Source organism: Dysidea avara, chromosome 10 (assembly GCF_963678975.1).
Source record: "Dysidea avara chromosome 10, odDysAvar1.4, whole genome shotgun sequence".
In the NCBI taxonomy this organism is placed as follows: domain Eukaryota; kingdom Metazoa; phylum Porifera; class Demospongiae; order Dictyoceratida; family Dysideidae; genus Dysidea; species Dysidea avara.
The window spans coordinates 12,719,118-12,733,362 of NC_089281.1; the positions used below are offsets into that span (position 1 = coordinate 12,719,118).

A 14,245-nucleotide genomic window follows, 5' to 3' on the forward strand; every position below is an offset into this window, starting at 1 on the left:
TGCTCAGCACAAGATACAGTGCTACAGGCTTCATCACTATGTCAAGTGTTGCTAGGGTAGTTGCTAAGAACAACATTGAACACAACAACAATGCGATCATCACAGCAACTGCTTAACTAAAATGTACCACCAAATTTTACTACTGCACTTGTTAGAATTGTGGCTTTACTTCAGAAGTCTAAGAATTTAATGTTAATTTTTCAAAATGGGTAAGGAATACAATGGACAAAACCACTAAACGACACTATCTCAGCAGTCACAGGTGACTATAAGGGTGTCAGATCGCTTCAATGTCGATATCATCTATGTTTTCTTCCTTTGCAGCTTCCTCTTGCACCATGATACCACTTCCAGAACTCTTCTGCTTGTCAGAATAAACAACCTAATTGTTGGAAGATTCACAGTAGTACTAGCAGTGTTTGTTTCTGTACCTCAACCTCGTCTTCGTCACTAGAGCTTTCTTCCTCAGCACTGCGTAGCCATTCTATAACTGGCGTTGCAATGCTACGCATCTTGGTGGCTACTTCAGCAGCTATTATCTGCTCTTCTTTGGCATCTATGCATATGAAAATTGCTTGATATAAATATACAGCAAGGCTTACAATGCTGGCAAGAAAGTTGCACACTAAGCAATCTAAAAAAATTGCAAAACAAAAACTCTGTTGTACTCACCTTGGTATGCCATTCAAAAAATACCTCTTCCTCCACCAGGTCACTATCATAGAGTGCTTTAAGGATGTGTGGCACCTTAGCCATCAGTTCTGGGTGATCTATAGCCACCATTCCTTCCACAGCATCCAGAAGGTGTTTTTGAGATTTGGTCTTGCCATATACAAACTGCAAGAAGATGGGATGTCCTTGTCAAACAGCAGCTCTGCCAGAATGCCAGTAGCCTTGTCAAACATGTCCAGGCGTTCCGCCTCAGCTTTCACAGTACTAAGATCATTGGCAAGACGAGATACTCCCCCAGCACTGATAATGCCCTACACCACAGTGAGCACTCTCACCACATGCACCCACTATGTATACACACAGACTACCAGCACACTACACACCATTGTGAACTTCTAGAAGAGGTCTACCCTTTCAGCTGATGTCTTCTCCAGGTCACTGTGCATAGTGAGAGTAGAAATGTCATCTGTCATCTTCTCCATCCGAGCCTTTACAACATCTTCTGATGTGTCTACACTCCACTCTTCCTCATCAGCATCATCAGAACCACTCTAAAATAAAATTGAACAGCACAACCTTTGCAATGCGAAAAGCATTTTATTTGCCTTTGTGTTATCATCTGCATCCTTGTGAAGAGAAGTGGGAGATTCTGTATGAGAATTATTGCATCGTTGGTTCTTCCTCTTTTTACCCCTATTAGAGCACAACATCACATTTGATACATAACAGTCATCACATCAATCTAATATACACTTTCCACCACCACCACCACCAGCTGTGGAAGGTTGTCCTGGAGGATTGTTTACAATGTAGGTAGTCAACTTGTGCCTCATGTCCAGTATGTACATGCTGCACAATATTGACTGATCTTGGTCTTGGAAGACGACACAGTCTAAATGATAGAAAAAAGGTCAACCCTATTTAATACACATCATCAATGCATTGCACCATCTTGGTTAACATATTGCATCATTATAGTTTACATAAGTGGCTTACCAAACTTGTTTCAGGGTTTTCACATTCTGGCAGAGGACAAACTTCTTGATGAACTCATCCAGCAAATCCTGTAGCCTGGTCTCCTCATGTGACCCATTGTGAGAGGTAATGGTAAATTAGTACGACTATAAGGTTCGAAGGCTATTCGAAGGATGATTCAGACGCCGCGGACAACAGAACTGCTGTTTCAGCTACACGCGTTCACACTTCATGATGAGCACTAATCCACATACGTACACGTGATACATAGAACATTATGTAATGTACTACAAATATAATATCATAGTTACTAGTTCTCGACATCCTCCGGGGGGCCACATAATGATTGAGTCCATTCTTTAACTTGTTGTCTGCCCCGGATTGCAGCTGTGCGAACAGGTCTTCTTTGTAGACTGCTCTCTTCTTGGTTGACTGCCTGGTCATCTGAGTTGACTGACTTGTCCTGGACTGTTGAGACTCGCCTGAGCAAAGGGTCAGCAGCAGTTACCTCAAGGGGATATAACTTGGCCACTGGGCGGTTTGTTTTGCCTGTGGATGTCCTAATGTTGGCTGCTCTTACAAGACCATCTTCTCCAGCAATGGTGTCCTCTACTACAGCAAGTCGCCAGCTGATACGAGGAGTATCATCGTGGACTAGGACGACAGCTCCTGGTTTCACAGTTTGAATGTTGGGATCACTGGCTCAGTGGAATTCTCTCAAACTAGTTAAATATTCTTTCCTCCATCTTGTCCAGAAGTGTTGAAGGAGGGCAGCTTGCTTCTTGGCCATTGATTGTATCTCAGCCTCTCCATAGTCGGGATCACACCTGTTGTACTGTGGGGTCATGTGGTAGGGTACACAAACTATCTTCCTACCATATAGCAGGTGGGAGGGGGTGATTGGGTCAGGGTCACTAATGTCTGTAGGGACATATGTGAGAGGGCGATCATTGAGAATGGCTTCAATCTCAACAACAAGGGTTTGAAGACTGTTTAGGGTAGTAAATGTCCTTCCCAAAACCCTCTTCAATGCCAGCTTAGTCAACCCAATCAGCCTCTCCCAGAACCCCCCAAACCAGGGAGCGCGTTTGGGGATAAACTTCCATTCTGTACCAGACTTAGATAGGGCATTAGTCAGGGAGGGTGAGGAGAGCAATGCTTTCAGCTGTTCAGCAGCAGAAAGAAAGGTTGAGGCATTGTCCGACAGAACAAGCCGTGGCATTGACTTTCTGCTGCTGAAACGCCGGAACGCTTGCAGAAAGCATTCCACAGATAGGTCTGTCACAATTTCAAGGTGTACTGCACGAGTGACCGCACACGTAAATAGGCAGAGATACACCTTGCGTTCCCCTTGACCTTCACCTCTTACAAACAGTGCACCTGTGAAATCAACACCGGTGACTTCAAAGGGTTGGGATTGCTGTACACGGGCCTTTACAAGTGGTGGAGGATCTGGTGCAGTGTATGGTCGTCCAGCTAGTTTCCTACAGGTCACACACTTCCTCAACAGGGCTCTGATCCTTTGCCTTGCACATGGCACCCAATACATTTGACGGAGAGCTGTCAATGTCATAGTCACCCCTGCATGATGTTGTTGCTTGTGAGTGTGCCATATGAGGAGTGAAGTGAAGGGGTCCTTCGATGGCAGAAGGAGAGGAAACTTAGTGGACTCTGAAAGCGGAGCATTGTGGATCCTACCACCACAACGGATTATGCCAGAGTGGTCAAGGTACAGGCGAAGTTGTCTTACTAACGGTGGCTGTGGGGAGCGAGTTTTAGAGCGTAGGCTACTTATTTCTTCAGGGAAGCCTTGCAGCTGAGCACTGGACACCCAGTGGGTATTGGCAATTGATAGTTCTGAAGGTGTTAATGGTCCCTTAAGTTTGAATAACTTTTGCCTAGTGTTGTGGGCAAAGCGGAGGACATAAGCAGTTATGTCTAGCAGTTTGGTATAACTGCTGTGGGTAGAAGGGTCAATTATATTGTATATGCTACTCGTAGGTGGCATTAACGTTGTGTTATGGACACTAGCAGATGATGGAGGGCCCTCTACACTGTTAGCCAGTACAACTAGGGCTTCCGAAGGACTCCAGGTGGGCCATTCAGTTGGAGATGATAACCACGGAGGGCCATGTCTCCACAATGTGGAGTGGATAAATTGGTCAGCTGACAGTCCACAGGTTAAGAGGTCTGCTGGATTAGAGGCAGTTGGGCAGTATTTCCAACTTGAAGAGATAGCTAGAATTTCCTTCACCCTATGGTCAATGAATGGTTTAAGCTTCTTCCTACTTTGGAGCCAACACAAAACTATTTGGCTGTCTGACCAGTAGATGGTGGTCACTGTATGGTTAAGGGAATTCACTACAAAGGAGCCTAGGTGAGCTGCAATGACTGCTGCCATGAGCTCCAGCCTGGGTAATGTGTGTTGCTTTAGTGGAGCTACACGGGACTTAGATATTAACAGTGATGAGTAGTTACCACATTGAAGGTAGACGGCAGCTCCGTATGCCTTTGGACTTGCATCCGCAAAGACGTGCAGAACTGCGGAAGAGAGATCAAGCTTAGGGATGCATTGTCGCGGGAAGCACTGCTGTGAGGCAATTGAGATATCTGCTACAATGGTGGTCCACTTGAGCTGATAGGTGTTGTTCAGCTCAATGTCCCAAGATACATTGTCCTGCCAAAGCTCTTGCAGTAGCAGCTTGGCAGTTATGGTCACTGGGGTAACTAGGCCTAGTGGATCAAAGATGGAAGAGGTGTATCGCAGGATTTCCCGTTTAGTAACTGGGGTTCTGATAGGCTCAGGTTTAGAACATAGTGATAGTTTATCATATCCAACGTCCCAGCATAAACCAAGCACTTTAACCGTGTCCTTTGTCTCAGCAACACTGTACTGCTTTGCTAGGGCTCTTAGAGAAAGACTGTTAGATGCCCAGGTTCGTAGATTAAACTTTGATAGGTTCATCAAAGAACGGGACTCTAGAAAGTATTGAATGGCTTCTTCCTCCGTGTCACAGCCTGAAACTACATTATCAACATACAAGCTTCTTGCTACGCTGGTAGACACTGCTGATGGGTGTTGTTGTAGATGGTATGTCAGTGCTGCATTAAGCATAAATGGTGAACAACTTGCTCCAAACAGGACAACCTTAAACCGGTACACCTGGAATGGACTGTTAGGGTCATTGGGATTGGTTGGCCAAAGAAAGCGGGTGAAATCTCTATCGGACTTGTCAAGCTGCACATGGAGAAATGCTTTCTCAATGTCAGCTGAGAAGCCATACACATACAAACGGAAGCGTAGTAGTATGGCACAAAGGTGGTTCAGAAAGGGTGGCCCCACATGAAGGCAGTCATTCAAACTGGGTTGGTGGGCTGACTGTCTACAGCTACAGTCATAGACAATGCGGACTGGTGTGGTAGCCGAGTCCTTCCTGACAGCCCTATGGGGAATGTAATGCGTCTGTTTGGTGTTGAAGTTGTCTACCTTCTCAATAAACCCTTTGGACTCTTGCTCAGCAATGATTTGGCCATACATGCTCAGGAGTTCTGGGTCCTTAGCTAACCTCTGAGCTAGGGATCTGGTTCGCTTAGCACAGATAGGGAGATTGGAGGGTAGGAAGGGATGGTCCTCCTTCCAAGGAAATTTGAGTGATAAAGTTCCGTCAGGCTGACGGGCAATGCTAGTTTGCATGTATGTCTTCAAAAAATCATCACCATTGTCAATGGCGCTTGGGGAAGTTCCACTTGACTCCAGTTTCCAGAAGGTGTCCAGGTTCTGGGAATCTGCCACTGTAAAATTGACATGGACCAAGTTGACAGTAGTTGATGGTTGTAGTAGAGGACCAGAAAGTAGGTAGCCCAAACGAGACTTAACTGCTGTTGGACCATTGCCACGTATGACCTGGTCTTGGACAAATGTCCAGTAGTAGTCAGCTCCTACAAGAATGGTAATCTCAAAGCTGTCGTCTTCAGTCACAGGATGGGCCAATTGTAAGTTCTTCAAATGGGGCATCTTACTTACTTCCATCCGCACAGAATTTTGCAGTGGAGCTGCAAGCTGTGGTACCACCAACACTGATATTGGGATAACACTCCTATCCTGAGTGTGTACTAAAATGGTAGCTACCTGAAGGAATCTAGCAGAAGAAGCCTGGTTACCAAATGACGACAGGGAGATTTGTTCTGATCGTGTTGGTCGCAAGCAAAGTGTGTCAGCGAGCTCTTGGGAAATGAAGGAACGCTGTGCCCCCTCATCAAAGAGAATGTTGCCTTCTGTGCTAATTGAACCTGCTGAAACAGTCGCAATAGCAGTCTTCAGGAGGCATGCACTACAGGCTAGTTCTAAAGGAGGTTGGGGCCTAGTAACAGTGGTGTATGTACCCGTGCTGTTTGTTAGGGGAACCTGGGGAGGGACCGGCTGAGTTTGGTTAGTAAGGGATGGCGGTACACTGCTGGTAGTGGGAGGTGGTTGTACACTGTTGTTCACAGGAGCAGATACTGGGGCAGAGGCAGCATCTGTGGGAGGGCACAAGCTGGTGTGATGCTTTTGGCTGCAGTGTTTGCATCGCCTCCGAGAGGTACACTGTGAGGCCCTATGGTTTCCCAAGCAGTTGAAGCACAACCCAGCTGCCTTCACAATGGATGTTCGCTGCTGGTGGCCTTTGACAACAGTGCACTGGTTGGCAGTATGTGGGCCCTTGCAATAGGTACATGCTGGTTCCCTCTTCTCTTGTTTGGCTATAGGCTTTCTAGCTGCAGTGTGAAAGGATGCAGTAGCACTGTGCAGTTCCTTGGAAAAGCCATTAGAATAGTGTCCTACTTCAAGTACCCGGAGTTCCTTTAAAATACAGGCCATGACCTCCTTAATGGTCCATTCACCACTGCTGTGGTCTCTGGCAAACTGTTTCCTCAGTTCTATGGGGAGCTTTCCCAGGACCATAGGAGTAAGCATTGCAGAATAGGTATCATGAGATTTGCCCAAGGACTGAAGTGCTCTCATGTGGCTTTCCAACTTGTCGTGAAAGGCTTGAAGACTGGCCAGATTGTTAACAGGCTTGGGTAGGTTCATTAGCGCATCCATGTGAGCATTGACCAACTTATAGGGCTGCCCAAACCTGTCTTTGAGTAAAGCCACAGAGTGCTCATAGTTCAGGTCTGTTAGGGGAAGGTTGTCAATGACATGGGCTGCATCACCCAGCAGCTGTGCTCTTAGATAGTGAAACTTCTGTACCCCAGTTAACCCCTTACTGTTATGTACAGCTGCTTCAAATGAATCCCAAAAGGTTTGGAATTGGAGGGAGTCCCCACTAAAGGTAGGAAGAGTTAGTTTGGGTAACTGACACACAGACTGAACCACATCATGTACAACAGGTGTGTGCGACAATGAATTACTCACGGAGTTTGATGGGGTGGAATTTCCAGTTGCGCCAGTCTCTGCATTATTCTGCTGCACCACAGGCTGTTGTGATACTTCCTGTTCCTGCCGCTGCTGCTGTGTTGATGTCGGAGGTGACGGCTGGCTTGTGATGTTGGGTGTTGATGGCATAGAGAACTTCTTTAAGCTGGCGATCTTCTCGGCCAGTTCGAAGTGGTACATCTCAGTGTCAGTCACTTCATCTTCGAGCTCCTTTTCAGTAGTGATGGCTGCGAGGATTATCTGGTCGAGTTCTTCTAATTGGCGCTTCTTCACTGACAGTTGACTTAACACAAGGTCTATAGTGTCTCTGTTCGCTTGCGAAATAGATTGGGGAGTGACTTCAGTTCCTGGTTGAGTGATGGCGTGGGCTTTAGCAAGGAGTTTCGTTACAGATGAGCGCCCACCACGTCTGGAAGCTCGGGCACGTTGAGTTGCATCCATCGAATCCCTGGTCCGATAAAGCACCAAATGTGAGAGGTAATGGTAAATTAGTACGACTATAAGGTTCGAAGGCTATTCGAAGGATGATTCAGACGCCGCGGACAACAGAACTGCTGTTTCAGCTACACGCGTTCACACTTCATGATGAGCACTAATCCACATACGTACACGTGATACATAGAACATTATGTAATGTACTACAAATATAATATCATAGTTACTAGTTCTCGACACCCATTGACAATGTAGGGACTGTTCTTGGCATCTATTTTAGTCTGAGCATCAAGCTTGCACCCAAAGAACTTGCATATATCTACCATTAAAATAGTGAACTTTATAGTATAAACAACTGTACATTCACCAAATTAACACATTGATGTACTAGTAATTCAGTAATGGCTGAATACACACACTATACACCCAGGAGTTGTTCACCTCAGTATCGGCAAAATAATTTAATGCACAAATTAAATTACGGCCCCAAAACCCTTATTTCAACCACCAAACTCTTTGTGTGTGGCTTTCTTTAGCTTAGAAACAAACACTGCGTACTTCTGATGAACTGCGTACTTCTCATGATTGATTGATTGATTTGTGACTGGGATAGGCAGCTTGCTGTTAGTATCCCAGGGATGATGAATGTGACAAGGGACTTCATAATTATAATAATTGTAATACATAATTATAATAATTGTAATACATAATAGTGCTATAATGATGCATGACCAACCTCCTCTGCCACAGACCCCGTGCACACTAAGGTGTACATCAAAATGGCGCATCCGCCATTTTTGAGGGCAAAGAACATTTCATGCTAGGATTTTTAAAAATGTAATTCGAAGTAATCGTACTGAAAAACAGAGGAGTGCTGTTAAAACGCAAGTTACTAGGTAAAAGTACATAACATACTTATCGCATGGTGAGTTATCCCATCTAGGAAAGGTTTTGCAATAGAACAATCTATACTTTTACCCTCATTTTTCTCTGTAAATCATCCCTTAGTGAGCACGAGGTCTAGACACCCATACATAATGGGTCCTTACAGGTTGGTGGTCTTTCCAAAGCTTTTCCAACAGCCTCGGCATTCACAATCACTGTCTTTACACCATTGCCTTTCTTTTCAACCTAAGAACACAGCATATAGTCAAACTGAAGCACACCAATACACTCCCCCTTAGCCACTAGAGGAGGCATCTTGTATCGGTAGAATTGGTCTGGGTTGTCTTGGTTGATGTTGATAGCCATCATAAAAACATTTATCACTAGTTAGCAACTCTACAGAGTGGTCGTTATGCGCATATCAATGTTTTGCCCCACTACTATGAACATGGGCAGAGGTGGGGATTTGGACATTTAAAAATTCTTATCCCCACTACCTGGGGCTACTTTTGATGTCGATCCCCCACTTATCCCCCAGTAAAAGACCCTGAAACACCCGCTACGTGCCCTTGTAGCATCAAATACCCCACCACCTGGGGCACAGTTTGAGGTCGATTCCCCGACTAATCCCCGCCTAGCCCCCACTTTTGCCCGTGTTCATAGTAGTGGGGCAAAACATTGATAGGTGCATTAGTTTGATGATTCTTCATGTAACTTGTAAGTAACAGGTCGGGTTTACTGTCAGTGTCTCCTGCAAATGTAACAACTGCTGTAAATTACTGCCATTTGGAGTATATGATCATGATTATGATTAAATACGGGTAAAGGCACAGCCTGCATACCTGATCAATGCAGTAATTATACAAAAATAACTCTTGAATCAATTAAATGACTTATACAAAAATAAATCTTGAATCAATTAAATGACTATCTAATAATGATTTAAAAGTGTTAATCGAAGAACTATTTACAACATAATTAGGCAAACTATTCCAATTGTTGGTGATTCTATTGATAAAGTAATTAGATCTACACAATAGTCTTGAGCGTTCCTTAAACAATTTGAATTGATGCCCCCTGGTAATAGATCTTGAGTACGTATGTAGATCAGTAAAATCGGTGGTGAAATAATTGTTAAGAATTTTGAAAAGAAATATTAGATCACCTCTCAATCGTCTATAATGAAAAGATGGCAAATCTAGTTGTGTCAACCTCTCTGAGTAAGATTTGTCTTGAAGTTGTGGGATGAGACGAGTAGCCCTTCGTTGTATCTTCTCTACCTTTCTGTTGTCTAGGATGTAATGAGGCCCCCAAATAGGATTATTGTATTCCAAGATAGGTCGAACTAATGTATTGAACAAACAAGTTAGCATGGTAGAGTCAAGGTATTCAAATGATTTCTTAATCAAACCAAGTACTCGGTTAGCTTTGGTAGTAGCTTGAGTGGTGTGATGGTGGAATTTGAGCTGATCGTCAAAAACAATACCGAGGTCGCTGTGCGTTGCATTGATGTCAATAAATATTCCGTTGAGACAGTAAGGACCATAGTGGTGGGCTGGGCCGAAGTGAAGGTGTTTGCACTTCGAAATATTAAAATTCAAAAGCCACTGTTGTGACCATCTTTGAAGTAAGTCTAAGTCACTCTGTAACGCAGTATAGTCTTCTCTATTTCTAATGACTCGAAAGATTTTTGTATCATCAGCAAACAATAGCACCGGACTTGATACAATTGATGGTATCTCATTTACAAACATCGTGAATAGTAGGGGACCCAGCACAGAACCCTGGGGGACACCACTAGTAACTGGAATGGTGGAAGATTTATGGCCATTAAGTACAACTTGTTGCACTCTGTTAGATAAAAAGCTTCCAATCCATTTTAGCACATTTCCATGAATACCAAACGATGTTAACTTTTGCAATAAACGTCGGTGTGGAACAGAATCGAAGGCTTTTTGGAAATCTAAATAGATTACGTCAATAGAATAGCCCTCATCAAGATGATGAGTTAAATAATCCAGCATCAGAAGCAATTGAGTGGAACACGATCTTCCTGGTATAAAGCCAAATTGATAGGGAGACAGTAAGTTGTTTGTGGATAGGTGGTTCAGTATATGATCTTTGACAATGGATTCCATTAACTTGCTGAAAATAGAAGTGAGGCTGACTGGTCTATAATTGCAGGCCAGATTCCATGCACCTTTTTTGTGAATAGGTGTTACATTGGCACACTTCCAATCTGAAGGTAAAGTGCCACTATTTAGCGATTTATTAAACAGGATAGATAATGGTACAGAAATAAATTCACTTACTGATTTGATAATAGTTATAGGCCATCCGTCTGGTCCAGAGGATTTATTACTTTGTAGAGCTATTAGCTTGCTGAAAACAGTTGCAGGAGTGATTTCAATGGAGTCATCAAGGAGAGGGGAACTAGTTGAATCAACTGTTGGAATACTTGCGGTGTCCTCACAGGTAAATACACTAGAAAAGTATTCGTTAAAGTGAGTAGCCATTTCAGTATCGGAATGTATTGCAGAACCATCCGAGGAGACCAACTCGGTAACACCTGGGCGTACTTTTGTCCCTGAGTTAACATATTGCCAGAATGCTTTAGGCCTAGATCTGACACCTTGAGCCAGATTCTTTTTGTAGTCTTTTCTAAGGTTACGAGTCAAGCTTCTAAGCTGATTATTTACTGACTTAAAGTTTGCAAGGTCTATGAGAGAACGAGTCGAGAGGTACTTTTTCCAAAGATGATTCTTTTTCCTTTTCAAACTAAACACTTCAGAGTTACTGTATAGGCTTTTCTTCTCCTTGGGCTTGTAAGTAGGAACACAATTGTCAAGAGCATCCTGAAAGATCGACCTAAATTGCAACCAAGCATCGCTCATATCAAGGGGGTCCAATAAGGATACCCAGTCAACATCACCAAGAGTTTGCTTCATTAGATCAATATTTGCCGCTCTTGTATTATATTTCAAGTTGTCAGTCTTCTTCGGCTCCAAATAGCACAAAAGATCAAACTGTATACAAATGTGGTCGCTATTACCCAAGGGTGGAAGATGCAACAAGTTTGTAACCATATTCTCTTCGTTTGTGAATACTAGATCGAGTAGGCTTGGAGAATCACCCTGTCTAATTCTTGTGGGCTTGTTAACATGCTGAAACAAGAATAAATCATCCACTGAGTCGAGAAAAGGTACTATATGAGAATTAGTAGTTGAACCTGAAAGGTCTGACCAAGTAACTTCTTTAAAGTTGAAGTCGCCACATACTAATAAGTGAGAATAGTTATCGAGTTTGGTAAATAAATTACAAAGAGATGAAACACTAGTACTGAGATCACCCGTAGGACTACGATACAGACAGCCAACTAACAGTGAATCAGATCCGCAAAGTTGAATTCTAATCCATACTTGATCTTCAAGATCAGGTGAGTGAAAAAATACTTGATGAGCCTGCAGCTTCCCAGAGACAAATATTCCAACTCCACGTATGTGAGAGGTGACAGGGGTATATGTGTCTGGATCAAAATTAACGTAAAGAGAATATCCAGGAAGTGCCAGTAGAGCTGAGCTAACAGTAGAATTTGGTGATTTAGGAAGCAATTCGGTAATAATAATTATGTCAGGGGGGTGGGTACCTGTAATTTGAGCTGAAAGAAGATCACGCTTATTTAAAAACTGATCAGCATTTGTATACAAAGTTCTTAACATTGTATTACTTATCATTACTGAAGAACCAGCAAGACTTCTATCAGGAACAATTAGTAGCCTGCTGAGTGTTGGTGGTTTCAGCAATTATATTTACACGGGTTGTCTCTGTGAAATAATGCCATTACGAATTATCAAATTAGTTTCTCCATTGGCCTTCCTTTGTTTTAACTCGTCAACAACCCTTTTGTGCTTAGCACGTTCAAGTCTTGTTCTATCAGGGACAAGGTATACTTTGTTGTACTGTTCGTGTCGCTTCAGAAAGTGAGAATGAGAAAGCATGAAAGTCTTGTCGTCAACATCTTCAACAGTCAATAGTAATGGTCTGTGTTTATTAGGGATCTTTGGTCCCAAACGAATAGCCTTGGTTACATCCAGATCCAATTTGAAAACTGTGTCACTTAAGGCCTTAAATGATTGAATATCAACGTTTCGGTCAGTGGACTCCGGGAAATTGTATGCGACAATGTTATTTTTCCTTCGATCTCTATCTGCCATCTCATCTATAATGTCTAGAGCATTACTAGATGGACCAGCTCCTTGAGTGATGGATTGAGCTGGAGCACCAGTGTCCATGTTAACAGCAGACTCAACAAATTTGGAGGATATAGATTGCACCGAGTTGTGTAGTGTTTGTTGTTTGATAGTCATATCAGCAATTTTCTCACTAAGGTCAGTCAGAGTCTTAGATAAACAATTCTGTTCCGTTGTTGTGCTGGTTTCAGAGCTGTCAGCCGGTGGGAAAAGTGCTTTACTAATTGAACCGAACATAAGCTGCTTGGAGCGCGTTTCACACTTATTAAACTTGCAGTAGTACATAACATTTTCAACAGTGGATGTTAATTGGGTAAGCAGTTTATATTCGTCTTTACTTAGACCTTCGGAAGATGCGTGCAGCCACAAACAGCACAAATCATATTGAACAGCCTCACTTTTTTTAGTACATTTCTTGCTGCAATGACGGCAAACATCTACGCTCTTACTGGAATCGTCAGGGGAATCCTCTGGTCTCTTTCGCTTGGATGGATTGTTTCCCAGCGATGCCATCCGCTTCGGAGTCTACTTTCAGTGCCAACTGAGGGTGACCAGCAGCTGCGAATATACGCGAACGAGACAACTGTACGTACTGAAGCAAACAAACCTTCCTTTGTACCGTTATCTACACACTTTTCACCACGGTACCACAGCTTATTTAGGTTGGAGGTGATGAGAGAGAAGTAGGTCATACAGCCTTAGCGCGTCAAAATATATTTTTTTATCCAACAAACACATCTAGTTTGTCTCTCTAATATCTATGGTTTGTACTACTTACCCCAGGGGCGGATCCAGAGTCTGGAAAGAGGGGGGGCACCTTGCTGAAAAAAGTTGAAGAGCAAAAAAAAAAAAAAAAAAAAAAAAGGTCACAACAATAATAGCTAGTTATCCTTTACCAAATATATTATATCACGTATATTATGTAAAATAAAATCCTATTTATAGCTTCCTAAGTAAGCTACACTTCCCCATGAACACTGTGACTGCTTTATTAGAGTGATTGGTGATTGACTGCTCTATTAGAGTATCTCGATCTTATATACATTTTTTTAAGGGAGGGGGGGGGCACGTGCCCCCCCCCCCCCTGGATCCGCCCCTGTACCCCTTCTTTTCGGTAAGTAAAAGAACTTCATAAATTCTTTTTTCTTGAATTCCTCTCGGCGATATCTTAGTCTCGCGTGGCCAGACCCTTTCTGCGCAGCCGCTTATCGATTGGAAATTATAAGCGCCGCGCTACAAGGGTCTGGAATAGTTCATGAACGTGAAATTTTTCGACACGTTATTGGTGACAATTGATTGATTGGGTAACACCTAAGATACAAAGGTACAAAATGCAACGTGTGTTCCCTTGAATCTTTAGTCTGTTTTGATCAACAAATCCGCTTAAAACCTTTCGCCTACTTTCCTTGTAACTCGAGATGAACTGAGCTTGTTTGTCTTTATTCAGCCGTACTTGTTGAAGATTCAGTAAGGAAAAACCTACACGGGTCGATACTCGTTATCCCCAGAGGTCTTCTTCAGCTCATTCTTCAGTAATCAGAACACTTTGGCGAGTAAGGGATCGCGTGAGCCAATTTACACTCCCCAACCACTGGGGATTGTAGATTTT

General features: G+C 43.2%; 2 protein-coding genes across 3 annotated transcripts; both read right to left on the bottom strand.

Moving 5' to 3' along the window:
* Positions 1 to 177: 177 nt before the first annotated feature.
* On the bottom strand, positions 178 to 8,532 carry LOC136268573 (uncharacterized). 2 transcript variants are annotated; one of them, XM_066063950.1, is made up of 6 exons: positions 1,669 to 8,532; positions 1,278 to 1,564; positions 1,056 to 1,223; positions 673 to 983; positions 432 to 556; positions 178 to 382 (listed from the first exon to the last, which is right to left on the bottom strand). In XM_066063950.1, the coding sequence occupies exon 1, from the start codon at positions 7,505 to 7,507 to the stop codon at positions 2,351 to 2,353; it is 5,157 nt and encodes a 1,718-aa protein (XP_065920022.1). In that variant the 5' UTR covers positions 7,508 to 8,532; the 3' UTR covers positions 178 to 382; positions 432 to 556; positions 673 to 983; positions 1,056 to 1,223; positions 1,278 to 1,564; positions 1,669 to 2,350. The 2 variants fall into 2 exon arrangements, with proteins under 2 accessions (XP_065920022.1, XP_065920021.1); XM_066063949.1 differs by having other exon boundaries at positions 1,056 to 1,564.
* LOC136236764 (eukaryotic translation initiation factor 5-like) lies at positions 278 to 1,505 on the bottom strand. The gene is made up of 8 exons (XM_066027006.1): positions 1,426 to 1,505; positions 1,278 to 1,365; positions 1,083 to 1,223; positions 839 to 983; positions 673 to 770; positions 603 to 606; positions 432 to 556; positions 278 to 382 (listed from the first exon to the last, which is right to left on the bottom strand). The coding sequence occupies exons 1-8, from the start codon at positions 1,503 to 1,505 to the stop codon at positions 278 to 280; spliced, it is 786 nt and encodes a 261-aa protein (XP_065883078.1).
* Positions 8,533 to 14,245: the final 5,713 nt, after the last annotated feature.